Source organism: Plectropomus leopardus, chromosome 8 (assembly GCF_026936395.1).
Source record: "Plectropomus leopardus strain MGB_pleo_1.0 chromosome 8, ASM2693639v1, whole genome shotgun sequence".
Lineage (NCBI taxonomy): Eukaryota > Metazoa > Chordata > Actinopteri > Perciformes > Serranidae > Plectropomus > Plectropomus leopardus.
This window is the reverse complement of record NC_142183.1, coordinates 32,705,899-32,721,498: the sequence shown is the minus strand read 5'-3', so window position 1 is coordinate 32,721,498 and position 15,600 is coordinate 32,705,899. Positions and strand designations below refer to the sequence as shown.

Genomic DNA, 15,600 nt, shown 5'->3' with positions numbered 1-15,600 from the left:
TTAAAAAAACAAGCTTTAAGGGAGTCCCCAGACACTAGGATGTAATGTTTTTCCACAAATATATCCAAAAACATAATGTTTTGAAAATCAGCACCATAGCTGCAGCATTATGAAGCTGCATCATTATAGTTTAGACTAGAAGAAGTTTCAAATTTCACTTCAACTTGTGATTTTATCAAGACTGTTTTATCAGATTTGAGTGAAAACATAAGCAAGCAGCCCTACAACTGTCACCGATTCGGATTCAAATCTTGATACATTTTGATAAATGCAGGGAAGAATATGAGATTCTCATTTTGCAGCTGAGCCCCAACCACTTCAAACAAGTGATAAGAGACAAAATTATTTCTACAGGTATCTCTCATGCAAAATTATACGTGGCTGATTGAAGAAATGTGCATTGTTCCTTTAAAGTGAGGCTGTAAAGGCTTTTTGATATAACATTGTTGTCAGTGCTTAAAGGTCCAATGTGTAGGATTTAGTGGTACCTCGAAGTGAGGCTGCATATTGTGATCAACTGAAACTTCTCCAGTGTGCTGAGCATGTAGGAGAACTACAGTGACTGATTGGAAAAAACAGATGGCCCTCTCTAGAGCCAGTGTTTGTTGGTGGTGGACATGGTGGACTCTCTAGAAGAGGATCCACTCTGTATGTAGACATAAAGGAAATGAAAACACAACCATTTTAATTTCAGGTGATTGTAAATTAATGAAAACATTGTTATTAATATTTCATATTATTATTATTATTATTATTATTATTATTATTATTATTATTATTATTATTATTATTATTATCATTATTATTATTATTATTATTATTATTATTATTATTATTATTATATTTGCATTTATTATTTTCTATTTTAGTGCTTTTTACAGGTCATTTCCTGTTTTGTTTTTACTTTTCTGTGAGATTTTTAGGTAATTTTCTTGTATAATTTTACTAATTTTTCACAAATTTTTGGTTCATTTATTGTTAAGTTGCTAATTGCCCTCTTTCCATGTTTTTGAAAAAAATCAATCCACTTGCTCAGGTTTAAAAGGGTTAACAAAAAGAGGAGCATCTGTATTTTTAATGGTATTGAAAATCATACCTATGAAATGTCTAAAAACCCTGGTATACCTTAATAACTTGATACTGTCCAAAGCTATACCACAGTGACTTTTGTTCCCGACAGTGACCATGTCCTGACCCAAAATCAATGTAAAGATGTTTGAGGTTCCTTCCCCTCCTCTTCCTCACTCTCTCAATGTCGTAGTTATTGTTTCCCTGTCAAAGGTCACCAGTGTCTCATTGTGTAAGCTGAAGTCAGTAACCCCTGATATTGACCTTAGACTGCCTTGAAATTCCCATGATGTTATTTTTAATATGTTTGGGGATAAATGTATCTGAGAGCTACAATAACCACAGAGCTCCACTGACCTTCCATTGAAGCAGTGGCCTTTTTCAGCTCTCTGAGTGCAGACCTTTAACTTAATAGTGTATTGTGCCTGAAATAGCACAATAAATGGCACCCTCGGCTGGTGTTTCCCTCTGATTTTTCATCTTGGCAGCGCAGAGCGGCCTCTGAAGCATCACCAAGGGCTGGTTGGAAGCTCCTCAAGTAAATCTAGCAGTTCACTTTAAGGTCGGGACGAAAGAGGAGAATTTGCAGCCAACATTTCTTCACAGAGTCTGGATGCAAAATGGCATTTTCTTCAGTGTGGTTTGATGGCAACTCATCAAATAGTGTGTCAGGTGCTATATTTAGCCCTCCATGCAGACAGCTTGTGACTGCAGTTTGATTTTCAACTTAATTTTCATGATGTCTTTTGATGTTTAGTATATTTATCACGACTACTATCACAAAATAAAAGAGAAGAAGTTCCTTATATACGTATGATAGAAAATGCAAAATCTATAATGTGGAAATAAACAAGCTTAATCATTTTGTTCTTAAGTAAATGGCCCAAAATCTTAAGTGTCTTGGCCCTGGTACCAGGCTGAGATTCCAGACATTTTTCAGCTGTGATTTAGCTCTGACCACAAAGTGTATTTTTTAAAGAAAGGAATGAACGCTCAAGGATTTCCCACCGGGAGAAAGACAGAAATGACACAGCGATAAAGAATGTCTCTTTTTTTTTAAGTCTCTTCTGAAGCATTTTTATAGCCCGAAGATGTGAATTCTCAAAATAGTTCAATCACAGTTGTTTTGTTTTTTCAGCTTCTTCTTTGTTCACAGTCTGTTTCTCCTCCATGTTTTCTTCTGTTTGGTGTCTCAACACTATCCAGACTCTGGGGATTAAGATATCTGTACACTGGGATAGTATATATTTGATCATTCCTTCATTGGATATGCTCCAAATTGGCTTTTTTAAGAATGAGGGTTTGTCTTTGGTGAAAATCTCTAGCTTTGTCAGGTCAGAGGTCATGGAATCAAACATCGTTGCTATGAAGCAGTCCTATAGTACTGTGAAAGGGTAGATGCAGATTATTTTTTGACCATTTGAAAAAGAGTGCTCCACTAATTTAGCATTTTACTCCTATTACATTGTCAGACTCACTATGGAAAAAGTATCAGTACAGATGGAGTACATATTGCCTTTCTCATCCCTGCATTCTTCTTCCTTGTCAAAACCTGCTGCCTACATTGCCCACAGGCAGCTCGACCGCCAACAAACGTTCTCATTTTACAGCTAATCAGTACACTAAAATTTGAGAAGTGAAATTGGCAATGCAGTAACACAGTCCACAAGCTGTGATTCACATGGTTTGATTGGCAGCTGCGTTAGAGACTCCTTGGCTCCGATTGGTTGTTTTTGCTCCCATGTCACTGTTTATGTTTTCATGTTACATGTAAGACTGTGTGAGATTATTGACAGTTTTATCAATTATGACAGTTATGACAGCTTTAAGTACAGCCTCAAATAGCCACTCGCATGGCTATTTGCTCATAAGAACCTGACACACCAAATCATTATCAAAGAACCAGCGGTGACTGAACAGACTGTCATATCATTTCCAGTAGACTGTATCTTGGCCAAAGAGTTGCACATGAACACACTACAGGGACTTCAGTCAATGACCAACCAGCACATACGGTCTGCACCTGCGTTATGTTATGTTATGTTATGTTATGTTATGTTATGTTATGTTATGTTATGTTATGTTATGTTATGTTATGTTATGTTATGTTATGTTATGTTATGTTATGTTATGTTATGTTATGTTATGTTATGTTATGTTATGTTATGTTATGTTATGTTATGTTATGTTATGTTATGTTATGTTATGTTATGTTATGTTATGTTATGTTATGTTATGTTATGTTATGTTATGTTATGTTATGTTATGTTATGTTATGTTATGTTATGTTATGTTATGTTATGTTATGTTATGTTATGTTATGTTATGTTATGTTATGTTATGTTATGTTATGTTATCATTTCATTCACCGGTGGGCTCCACCACTGATTCAACATGCTGAATCTGCTTATGTTAGGCTCTACAAGGGCCGACAAGGGCCAATGGTGCTGAACACACCACAGCACCCGGGTCGACAGACGCTCATTGACAGTCCAATATTTACCAACAGCCGACCATCAGCTTGGTTAGTCAGGGCCTTTAGTGGGCATGCAGACCAAAAACAGCCTTTTGCTAAATAGCGCAAGGTGTGTGTTGCATTAGGTACCAGCCAGATGTAAAATGGGTCGAAGAAGTCTGGTTTGAATAACGGATCCATGAGCTTAAAGGCTATTCAGATGGTAAAAACACTGAACAGTGGTTTGGTAAACGGTAGAAATACTGCATTTTAGGTACAAAGTAATTGACCAGGGATGTGTGATTGCATGCTTTTGATTGGCAACAAATCACAGTGTCTTTTGTCACAGTGTGATGTCGAGTTTTTTTTGCTGAAACCACACACTGGTCTCATTCCCATTAATGAAAAGGCTGCAATGTTACATGCAGAGCAGAAGTTGTTCTGAACCAGACCTTGGTCTTGTTATTAAAAAAAGGATAAGGACAAATATTTCTTTCTGCAGACTATTTGATATGAACAGAGGACTAAATATTGATATTGATATTGGCCTGTTGAATGTGGGACACAGAGAGGACATTTGAGGTTGTGGGTGAGCGCCTCGCTGACTGAAAGCATTGAAGGCAGCTTGTAGCTGTTTAAGGAGTTATAAAAGAGTTGTTGAGTTTTTCCACTGCGGTGCTAATGGAGCTGGACTCACTGGGGGGCAGGTTTTACAAGAAGAGGTGTGTGTGTGTTTGTGTGTGTCCTTATATACGTCTCTGTGTAAACACACATCAGTCTCGGTGTGCAGTCTCTTCAGGGAAGCCTACCTGGGCCTTTACAGCTGACACAGGGATAATTGCTCAAACTAGAGTTCACATGAGGGCAGTGTGTAAAGATGCTATGAGTGTAATGTTCTCATTAAGGTTTCACTGTGCAGCTCGTGGTAAAGACTCACTGTGGTGCTGTTACAAGAAGGTAAATGTAAGCGGGGTAAACCAGTTTATTTGACTTTCTCTATTTCTGTCTCTTCTCATTTGTCTTCAGGAAAGAAGAAGTCCAAGTTCCAGACGTTTAAAAAATTCTTTGCTAGGAAGAAGAGAAAGGAGCCGCCAGCCGCAGGAGCAGACGCGGGGCTCAAAGCCAGCCAATCAAGCGACAATGTCAGCAAAACATCCGAAAATAACACGCTCACTCGATCAGAGAAGGATAAGGGCTCTGGGTAAGCTCAGACACACATACACACACAAAAAAACACACACAAGCTGTGACTGCAATACTTCTTCCAAAAAGACACAAATACCTTTGGTTTATTGGGGAAATGTTTATGTTGTGGTTAATGGTTTGTGAAGTGCTACATTTTGCATTTCATAAACTCAAATCAGTGCAGTAAATGCACCCTGAATGAGCGTTTAATTATAGAGAAAGTCAATCATATATCTCTTCACATAAAGCTTTGTTTACTGAATGCCTCATCCAAACATTTCTGTTAGGCCTTTGAGCTGTGCAGTTATTCCACAACTCACAGTGCTACCCATACACTTATTTTTAATGTACATACAGCACATTTTAACCCAACATTTTGCTCTTGCAGCTGTTTCCCTCATGATTCTCTCAAGGGTTGATGTGTCTTTAAAGGAATGCTTCACCCAAAAAGTGACTATTTGTACATCAGTTACTCACCCCATGTTACCCAGAATTTATTAATAAAAACTTTTTTTTCCCCCTAACATGCCTCCACAGTGATAGGAGAATCCAAAAAAGGCAGTCTTCATGAACTGAAGTAAACTGGCATTTAACAAGTGCAAAACTATATAAAACGTCTGTATACAAACTCTCACAAAACTTATACAGAATTATCAAATTTATCTATTTTTGTGCAAAGTGCTTCTCAACACATGCGCTTTGGCTATAACATTACAATTTCAAACACATCAGTCCAAGTCTCATGCATACTACACACAAAAAATAAGTGTATTTAGGAAGTACTGAGCATACGACTTGAATTATTCTGTATTTGTTTTGTGAGAGTTTGTAAACTGATGTTTTGATGAAGTTTTGCTGTTTCTAAATTCAGTACCCATTTTCTTCAATTCATGAAGAATGTTGGCTGTTTTTTCAATTCTTCACTCACTGTGGAGGCATGCAAGAAAATTAACATTTTCTTGACAACTTCAATGTAATAGTTGGTGATTAATTTATATACAAATGGTCATTTTGTGGGTGAAGTATTCTTTTTGAGTGATTTGAACCACCTCAATGAAACGCAACTCCAGTTTCGGTAATATCACACTTTTTTCAAAGATATCTCTAAACCATCTAGTATTTTATTCAGCAGCCACTTTTTGTATATCACACTAAATTTTAAGGCGTTCATCTATGAAGCTAGAAAAGTGACAGTAGGTTTTAACATTAAAATTTGGCATTGAAAAAGAAAACATTGGCTGAAACATAAAACTGAAAATGAAACAAGGGCATTAAAAATTATCTGATTTAGATTTTTTTTTTTAAATTCTGATGACATTTCCATGACAATCTTCTGTTTCTTTCTGCAGGTCAATGATTCTGAGTGTCATTTATGTAAATGTAAATCTTGCTGTCCTTGCAAAACCTCACAAAACAACCTCTGCAAAGAAACAGTGACAGTGAAAAAGTTTAAACTGAAAAAAAGAAAAATTGGGGAAAAAAAGAGTCATTGTAAAAAATAAAAATTAAAAAAATTTTTAAAAAAACTAAACTAGCACATGAAAAAAATCAGAGATTGTCATTGAAAAAAACATCAGAATACAAAAAAATAAAGTAAAATCAAACCAAATCTGTGGATTTTTTTTCAGTGACAGTGTTCCCTTTTTTCAATGCCTAATTTTATTTTTGATTTCAAAACTTACTGTCACTGTTCTAGCTCCTTATTCACCAACAAAACACAGCCACTGAAGGAAGATACCATGTTAAAATGTTTCTTTTTCCTGCAGCTCAGTGTTGTCTTTCCATCCATTTTGTGGGTGTTCCTCTGTCCATTCAGATAGATATCTCCTGTCGTGTAAAAAGGACGGAGATAATTTAGGAAAGGAAGATCATGTTTTAACATCCATCTCCTGTTCTCCCTCAGCTGAGGCTCATGTCTTCCTGTTTTCGTAACAAGTAGTAAAGCGTGTCTTCCTGTGGACAGTCCTAATATCCTTTGTTTTCCTAAGCTTTGCCACTTCCTGCCCTGTCTACTCTTGACTTTTTCTCTGTGTCACAGGATATACAGTTTTATTAAAGCCATTCTGTGTCCCTCCTCGTAGACTCCAGGGGGAAGGCAAAAGAAACAGAAACAAAAAAGGAGAATACTGATTCATAGAAATGATTGTCTTTGATGTTAGACGAAAAATAATGAAATTCAGAGATTTTCGAGGGACATGATCAATAAAATCACGATCGTTGTGTCTATGAATATTCCACAAGCCTTCCGAAATTATATTTTTACATGTATACCCATCAGATCTCAAGTTAAGAACCAAAGAATATAATTTCATTGACTTTTCTATACTTCAGACAAAATGAATGATTGCTTTCAATTGGAAGAAAACTATTGCACCTGCAGTAGGTGCTTGGATTAAAAATATGGCAAATTGTAAATTCATGGAGAGGATAACATATACCCTGAAAAATAAGTTTATGAGAAGATACGGAAACCATTCAAAGGCTTTATGGGAAGTGGAGCTATAAGAGAGCCTCTGCCTCAGGATACGATATATACAAAAATATAGTGATATGTATGTACAGTATGTGTATATATGTATATGTATGTATGTGTGTGTGTGTGTATATATATATATATATATATATATATATATATATATATATATATATAGGTAATATGTATATGTGTGTGTTTGTGTGTGTGTGTGTGTGTGTGTGTGTGTATACACACACATATATTTATATGGGTGTGTCTATATATATGTATGTATGTAATTTTGTTTATGAGTGGTTGCAGTTTTAAAATCTGCAGTATAATGTTTTCAATTACAATGCTGACTATGTTAGAAAAAAAATAATAGACATTGTTCAAAAAAGAAGACAAATAATACTAGTCAGGTAAACAATGGATCAATTTATTTTGTTGTGTTTTTTTTGTCTCTGAGTCTGTGAGACATCACTTTCTGCTTTGTTTATTTCTTCCTCTACCTGTTTCCCAAAGGTCAAAGATCAGCCTGGGCAGCAAGGCCTTGTCACATGACTCTGTGTTTGTCTCTGACTCATCGGAAGCCAACGAGGCTCTGGGGGCGTCACAGGACAGCATTCATGGGAAAGTGAAATCACTACAGGTAATTAGACAGAAATAGCCTACCTGGGCTTTTAGTTTAATGTGCAACCAGAGGAGTTTGAGCTCTTATGTCAACAAGCATTTAAGCTTCTTCCTGGAGAAAGATAGTGTTGCTGGTGACCTCTGACCTGAAGAGAAAAGAGGATTTGACTGCAGGTTAATGAGGAATAAACAAATAAAGAGTCATAATCTGTGTGTTTGGTAAGTGAGAGTCGAGGACGCTGTGCTGCATTTAGCTGTCATGAGTAATACTGATCAATAAATGAGATGACAGAGCAGCTGATCTGCTGTATATTTAGTCTGATGTGTATCACAAAGTGAGGCTCAAAGTGACGCATCTGTCAAAGCGAGATGAAGGAGTAGATGATGAAAAGAAAAGCAGACAGACGGAACAAATATCTGTCACAACAGTGGGCTAAAACGGGAAGACGTGAGACCCAGACAGACAGACTGACCTCCCGTTAAACTGCTCCTCTAAACTACCTACAGGAGAGTGAGAATTTAATGTCTGGGGGGGATTTGTTAAAATGGAAAACTCTCATCCTGTAACTAAAACACAGAGAAAGTGTTTAGTTTGTGCTATTTAGTGCAGATGAGACAGCAGCCACACTGTGTATGAGAAAAAGACACTGGTGGTAATAATCATTATAAAATGATTTCACAAGCAAAACTGTGCGAGTACGTAGATTGGATAGAAATAAAACAGGAGAAAAGTGAATACAGTGATTTGCATAAACTGACTTTCCTGTGGAAAACAGTGTGATGGAGATTTCCTGACCTTAATCCTCCCTCTGAGCTGCCTGTTTGATAAGCAGAATGAGGCTGTTCCAGAGCCAAATATAAACACACTATGTGGGGATCAATAGGAGCTAATAGCTATTGGAACATAATGCACAGTGCAGCGCTGTAAAGTACATCAAACATCACGGTCACTCGGTTAAGATGATGTTGCTGTTAGTTTGGAGATATCTTAAACAAGGTCACACCATAGAGGTCCCAATCCATGCCTGTAAGAAATGTTTGACTTGCCACCAAATACTGTATTTTTAAATATTATTTTATTAAAGCTCCACTGTGTAGGATTTAGTTTTTAGGATTAGTATTTAGCATTGAGTATTAAATGTGTTCTTTTCTTTGGCGTGTAATCACCCAAAAATAAGACTTGTTATGTTTTTGTCAGTGTTAACGCGTTAATCGCGATGTGATTAAGGTCCGAACATAATACACATCTTTTTTAACCACATCAACCATGTCATGTTAGCTTCTCGGGAAGCAGGCAAGCAATGCTCCTAAGTTTGGTAAAATTTTATCAATGGAAAAACGGCATGGCCATTTCCGAGGCGCTGATGTATAATCACAACACAGCTAAAAAAAAAAGAGAAGTATAAGAAAAACAGAAAATGGGATTTCCTACCTTTGTCTTTCTAAGAAGCTAACATTAGTTTGTTTGCTATTTTTTGGTGATCATAAATACGCCACATGCCTGCACCATTAGCTTTTCTTTAAATCTGGAATCAAAGTCTTACTAACGTGCAGTTAGCTCACAACATAAATATAAAGATATATTTTAATACACAACATTTTGTACTGGTATATACTCATTTTAACTCAAACTTAGTAACAAACTAAATTTGTATGTGCCAGCAAGTTAAGCTACCTGCTAATGGTGAGATAAGCTACTGCAATGTCCTCGCTGTTTCCTGATGTGTCAGAGTTACTGTAACAATATTTAAACATTAACGTTGAAAACTGCAGCTGTCTGTGTCTTTCTGTCAAGGTCTGTGTGTGTGTGTGTGTGTGTGTGTGTGTGTGTGTGTGTGTGTGTGTGTGTGTGTGTGTGTGTGTGTGTGTGTATTTGTCAGCGTCCAGCCTGGCTAAAGTAAAGCTGCATTGTCCAGTGTTTACTTTGCACCTGAGTCACTGAGACCTTGAGTGACTGTTACAGGGAGACACATAACAAGCTGATAACAACTTTGTTAGTTTGAGTTTCTGTGATACCTACCGCACACACACACACACACACACACACACACACACACACACACACACACACACACACACACACAGCTTAAAATAAACACCATGTCTCTTGAGTGCTGGCCGACCATCCTCATAAGTCGTTTTCTGTTAATCATCTCTACATTAGGGTAATAATAAACTGTAACTTAACTGTAATAGCTGTTAAACATTGTAAACACAAAAATGTGTACTCAAACACGCCTTAATCACTGTTTTATCAAGCAGGCCAACAGGTTTCGTGTCCATACACACACAGAACCGGGAGAACAATTTGTCTTCAAGCTGTACAAGTCTGGCATTGTTTCCTGGTTGTTGATTCTCAGGTGTTTTGAACACAGATGACACATACAAACAAACATAAGTTGGCATTTTCTTTCTCTTGTAGCTCCAGCTGAAACAGGCCATCAAACTGGGCTCTCCTCCGTCCCTCATGTGTGTGAAGAGAACGGATGATGCTGGAACCATGTCTGAGGATGACGGCCTGCCCTGCAGTCCACCTGAATACACAACACTTCACACAGCCATGGTAACACACATTGTTGAGTAATGTCCCACTTTGTAGTCACCCTTGAATGCTGTTTCTAGACGGCACTTCTATCGCTGTTATTCATTCTCTCCTCTGTTTCTGTCTCTCCGTCTCAGAGTCAGGCTCAGAGGAATAGCTCCATCAGTCTGGAGGGAATAGACAGTGACGACGACCAGGTAAACAAACACTTAAAACAATACTTTAATAATTTACTGTAGCACATTGTTGGACATTCTAATTTTCAAACTTACAAATTTCATACCCAACAAATTCAGACCCAGTTCACTTGTGACAATTTATCAGACTTGACACAGCTCCCTCTGGAGATGCAAAGGCTTTAAATAAGTTTTTATGCCTCCGTATTGGCAACAGTCATGGCCGGAGGCGTTATGCATTATGTTCATCCATCCCATTTTCATCAACATATCTCGAGAACGCTTTGACGAATTTTCTTTTTTCAAATTTGGCATAAACATCCCTTTGAACTGATTTGAATTTTGCTGGTCAAAGGTCACTGTGATCTCACAAAACATGTTTTTGGTCATAAGTCAAGAATTCATACATTAATTATGACAAAATTTCACACAAAAACAGGATAAAATAATGAAGTGACAATAAATATTCTAAATATAGCGTACACTTAAACAGTTTATATTTTGCTGCTGCTGCCCCTGTCCTCAGCAGTGTATTGCTCAGCTTCTATCTCAGTACTCCTGTGTGCTGCTCCAAACTGGGGGTGCACTGACTGATATCGACTGTATGAAATACACTGACTATGGATATGCACTTCAAAATATCTAAAAAAAAAGCTAAGAAATAATCACTGTTGTTGAGTTTTTTGTCACCTGGGGACAGAGCAACCCCAAAACAGGATGACAAACACAAATAGCTGCCATGAAGAATTAAAAATGTTTCCCATATAATTCATAATATATAGTATAGATGACAAATTTACTGACAATGTAACTTCCATGTTGCAACGCTAAATCACTGCTCTCCAAAACCAGACTGACCTCCAGTATGTGTTGGTATTGTGAAACAAATGGCCTCCACGTAGCATGGTGAGAGAATTCCTCCGTCATGGTACGATATGTGCTGAATAAAAAAGAAGCTTCAGTTGGACATTTCTCCTCATGTGACTACAATGGTAAAAACATCTCATGATCAAATCTAATTGCTTAAACACAACTACATAAACTCCCCCTTCGTGCAAATTGACCTATTTCTCTAATTTTTCCCCTCTTGTCACTTTTATTAGTCTCTTAATCACCATTCTGTCTTACTGTCTCTCTCCATCTGTATCCTCTGATTGTCTGGTGGCTTACTCAGTGTTTGTGGCTCAGCCCATGTGATTTGCTCCCTAACGACACTGTCAGTTAAAACAATTCACTGCAGTAATAAGCACTGTTTAGATGGACGGAAAGGAGTGCCAAGTCGTGATAAGCAAATGTCCTAAAAAAATCCTCAACTATCCATCTAGCCTGCCTTTGCTATAATGTGGGCAAAAAGCACAGTCAGCAAAGTATGACAAATGAGCATTTAATGATAGTGCCGTTTTAGCAATTTTAGAAGGGTTTTTGGGCCAGTCATTTCCCCACTGAGAAGAACCACAAATGGCCCGCTACAAAGACATGCACACAACAAAACTGAAAATATCTCTTTTTTCAAGTGCATTCAGCGCACAGGAATGCGGTCAAGGAGGACTGTAGTGACTTATGAATTACAGCGGCACTTTTTCCACTAGCTGAGAACTCACGGCAGACTTCACGGAGACACAGAGTGTTTGAGATTTTATTTTGTGAATTAACTTCTATTTGAGCAAGAGAAAATGACCATATCAGCCTAAAATCGGTGTTCTTGGGTCAGTCTGTCTTCATGTTAACTGTAAACAGAAAGGGTGTATGTTTTGTCATTAATATGTATTTTAGATGATTCTTCAGTTTGTGGCTTCGGGAATTAAATAATAAAGAAAAAAGATATTGCTTTCATCTCTGAATGTTAAAGCTGTACTAATCAATATTTTCATATTACCAAAAGATCAAATGATTGTGTAAGGTGTTGCCATAAACTGCATAAAAGAAGTGGACTGGCTGCGGGTCTGAAAATTGAAGCCAGTGTCAAAGTGGTGTAAACCTGCATTCTCACTAATGGTCAACAGGGGGCGAAAAAGAAGTCTGATTGTGTAGAGGTCAATGAGAAAATTACCTTACCCATCAGAGGATTTATGACCTCAGTAAACATTTTCTTGATGACTTTTTGGTCTCAGTCGCTACTTTCAAGTCTTCTTAAATACAGCATGTTTATTTTCTAAATTATGCTCCCATGAGGGGTAAGATAGATGATAAAGCAGGGTGTGCTTTAGGCTGTGGCTACCTTGTGATTGACAAGTTGCTACCAATCAGGACCATAGACCATATAAATAATGGATGTAGCTACAATGACGTCACCAATTGGTTTGTGGATTGTGGTTTTGAAGGCTTAAGTTTGGCATTTCGGCCATCGCCATCTTGGTTTTTTGGAGCCCAAAAAGTGACCATGTTTGGTCGAGAGGGGTGGATCTGACTCATGGACTGCAGGGACACCTCGCAGACAGCCTGTGACTCAAGCAGTACTGCCCTTAAACAAGTTAATGTTTAAGGGCAAATTCAAAATTCACACCCAGCACAGTTGTCATGAATGTTTAGATTGGCTGCACAGACCCAAAACGTTTTCTGAACCAGGCTGTAAAAATGTTTGTTTCTGCTTTGTAGCATTTGTGTGTATGGAGGTTTACTTTGTTTTGGAGCCAGCCTCAAATGGCTAATAGCGGAACTGCAGTTTTTGGTAATTCTGCATCGGCCTTATTTTTTAAGACACAGAGGTTGACACCCGATCAGAATAGAGGCGCAGCAATGCCTTTCCTCCGCAGCTCCATCTTCTCGTCTAGATATGGTCACTTTTAAATCCAGAAATCCAAGATGGCAATGGCCAACATGCCGAATTTGAGGCTTCAAAACATAACGTCATGGTGACTACATCCACTCCTTTAACACAGTTAGTGGATGTTGCTTAAGATGATGAATCTGCAGACATTTATAACCAAGGTCTTTCAGCTTGTTTTGGTGTTGTCTTCAGCAGCAGGCAGCTTTTTTCAATGAAAAAGCTCTGATAAACCTTCTGTACCCAACCTGTTCACCACCAAACAGCAGACAGACACAGTTTGAAACTAGATGGTAAACATAGTGGAGCATTTAGCAGCTAAAGAGATATTTCCTTCAAGAGTTGGTACAGACCAAAACTTTTCATTCTTTTAAGTTGACAGAAATGCGACAAATGAATGCTAATGTCTGTAGGTGCCTGCTGGATGTGTAAACAGGCAGCTAAGGGTTGAGTAACAGAGAAAAGCAGTCCTCCAAACACAACATGAGGGCAAATTTATTTCTCCTCATGGTACTGCAATGCAAATATTTATTTCTTAACCTGCAGCTCTGACTCACACAGTCGCATATCTGTATCTGTAGCTAAATAGCAGTCATGTGCCTTAAGTGCGATGCTTGAAGATGGATCTGTGTGTGTGTATGTGTGGGTGTGTGTATGTGGTCATAACCAACCCTCGCGCTGCTCTTTTAAACCTTAAATGGAAGTCTGCTACCTGACCTCTTCTGCTTCTGTATATCACTTTCTCTCTGTCTTTACTCTGTTTTTATGACCTCTTTTCTCTGTCCGCATTACTGTACGTGTTATTCCACTGACCCACTGTGTGTGTGTGTGTGTGTGTGTGTGTGTGTGTGTGTGTGTGTGTGTGTGTGTGTGTGTGTGTGTGTGTGTGTGTGTGTATTCAGAGTGCATTCCAATGGTTTCTCTGGCAGTCAGCGTGTCTGCTTGTAGTTAAAGCGTTTAAATTCTGCCTCAACCCGTCTCTCTTTTTCTCTCTCTTTTTCTCTCTCTCATGTACTCGCTCTCACTCATACACACACACACACACACACACACACACACACACACACATGCACACAGACTTGAAAACTCACATACACAGAAATCTAGACGTCAACAAAGAAGAACTGCGATCATATTCCTTTAACTGTCAAATAATCTCTCAGTCTAGTTATGAGTTTTGCTCAAAGCCAGACAATAATGTGAGACTGAAGTGGTCAGTTCACCTAAATCATAAAAACCTATCATATGACCTCTTTTGGTTTCTTGCCATGTAAATAGTTTTGGTTTCATTTGCTGGTGTTCAGAGATTTTCTTCTCTGAACCCTCTGCCAGAATTCCACCACAGTAGAGCTGATTTGAGCAAGGAGTTGCAAAAAAAGCATGAAAAAATATACTTGAAAAAGCAATTTATTATTCTATAAACAAAGTTGTGGTTATTTAGGACAAGATGACAGTTTCTTTTTAGAAAATAGTCCTCAAATACAGAATTGTGTAACCTGGAAGTGTCACTGTGCTGCGGTAGGTAGTCTAAGCATGCGTTGAGATATGTGAATAAATGAGAAAAGGTAAAAACCTCTTCAAGATTTTTTGTTGAAACTAAGTGAATGTGCTAGAGGACAGAGAGGGATACTTCTCCTGTGATGACAGAGTAAGTGTTGGTCCTGCAGATAAGAACAGCTAATATTTATACAGCTGGACTCTCTCTTGCACTGGTATTGCTCTGTTCCCTCTTGTTTCTTTATCTGCTGCCTTCATCATTTAAGGGAAAAGAAATCCTCCTTATGTCACAAACTTACCTGAAATCCCTCAAGAGTGTTTCCCCAGTTAATAACTTATTTGTCTCCCTCTCTCCCTAGCTTTCTTGTGCTGCCTCCAGCAGAGCGGTGAGCCCCCTGGTGGTCCCGGGGGACTTCAGTCAGCCGGCCAGTCCCTTCGCCTGTCTGGATAACTCTGCTGCCAAACACAAACTGCGCCTCAGACACAAAAACAGGAGGAAACCTGTCAGTGTAAGGCATTCAGACACATAAAAACACACCAACATGTCGCTGTTATACACTCATTGCTTGTGTTTTAAAGGAGCAGTGTGTAGGATGTAGTGGCCTCTAGTGGTGAGGCTGTATATTGCAGCCAACTAAGACTTATCCGCTCAGCTGTCTGGTTCCAAACATGTAAGAGAAGAATGATGACCTTAAGGTAAATTTGTGCCACCAAATTCACTATTCACTATTAAAAATGTGAAAGGTCCTGTCTAGAGCCAGAGTTGGGTTTGAAGGTTTGGGCTATTGTAGAAAAATGGGGGACCAGCTCCCCATTTAGATATGA

The 15,600-nt window shown here is 38.2% G+C and overlaps 1 protein-coding gene across 8 annotated transcripts in view; it reads left to right on the top strand.

The window, feature by feature from the left end:
* Positions 1–15,600, top strand: part of LOC121947816 (uncharacterized) — a 62,671-nt gene that overhangs the window by 33,991 nt on the left and 13,080 nt on the right. For all 8 annotated transcript variants that reach the window (XM_042492943.2, XM_088081377.1, XM_088081379.1 and 5 more), the window contains 5 exons: positions 4,550–4,724; positions 7,689–7,815; positions 10,219–10,359; positions 10,476–10,535; positions 15,135–15,284. In XM_042492943.2, the coding sequence (XP_042348877.2) occupies positions 4,550–4,724; positions 7,689–7,815; positions 10,219–10,359; positions 10,476–10,535; positions 15,135–15,284 (653 nt within the window). The remainder of the gene's footprint in view (positions 1–4,549; positions 4,725–7,688; positions 7,816–10,218; positions 10,360–10,475; positions 10,536–15,134; positions 15,285–15,600) is intronic.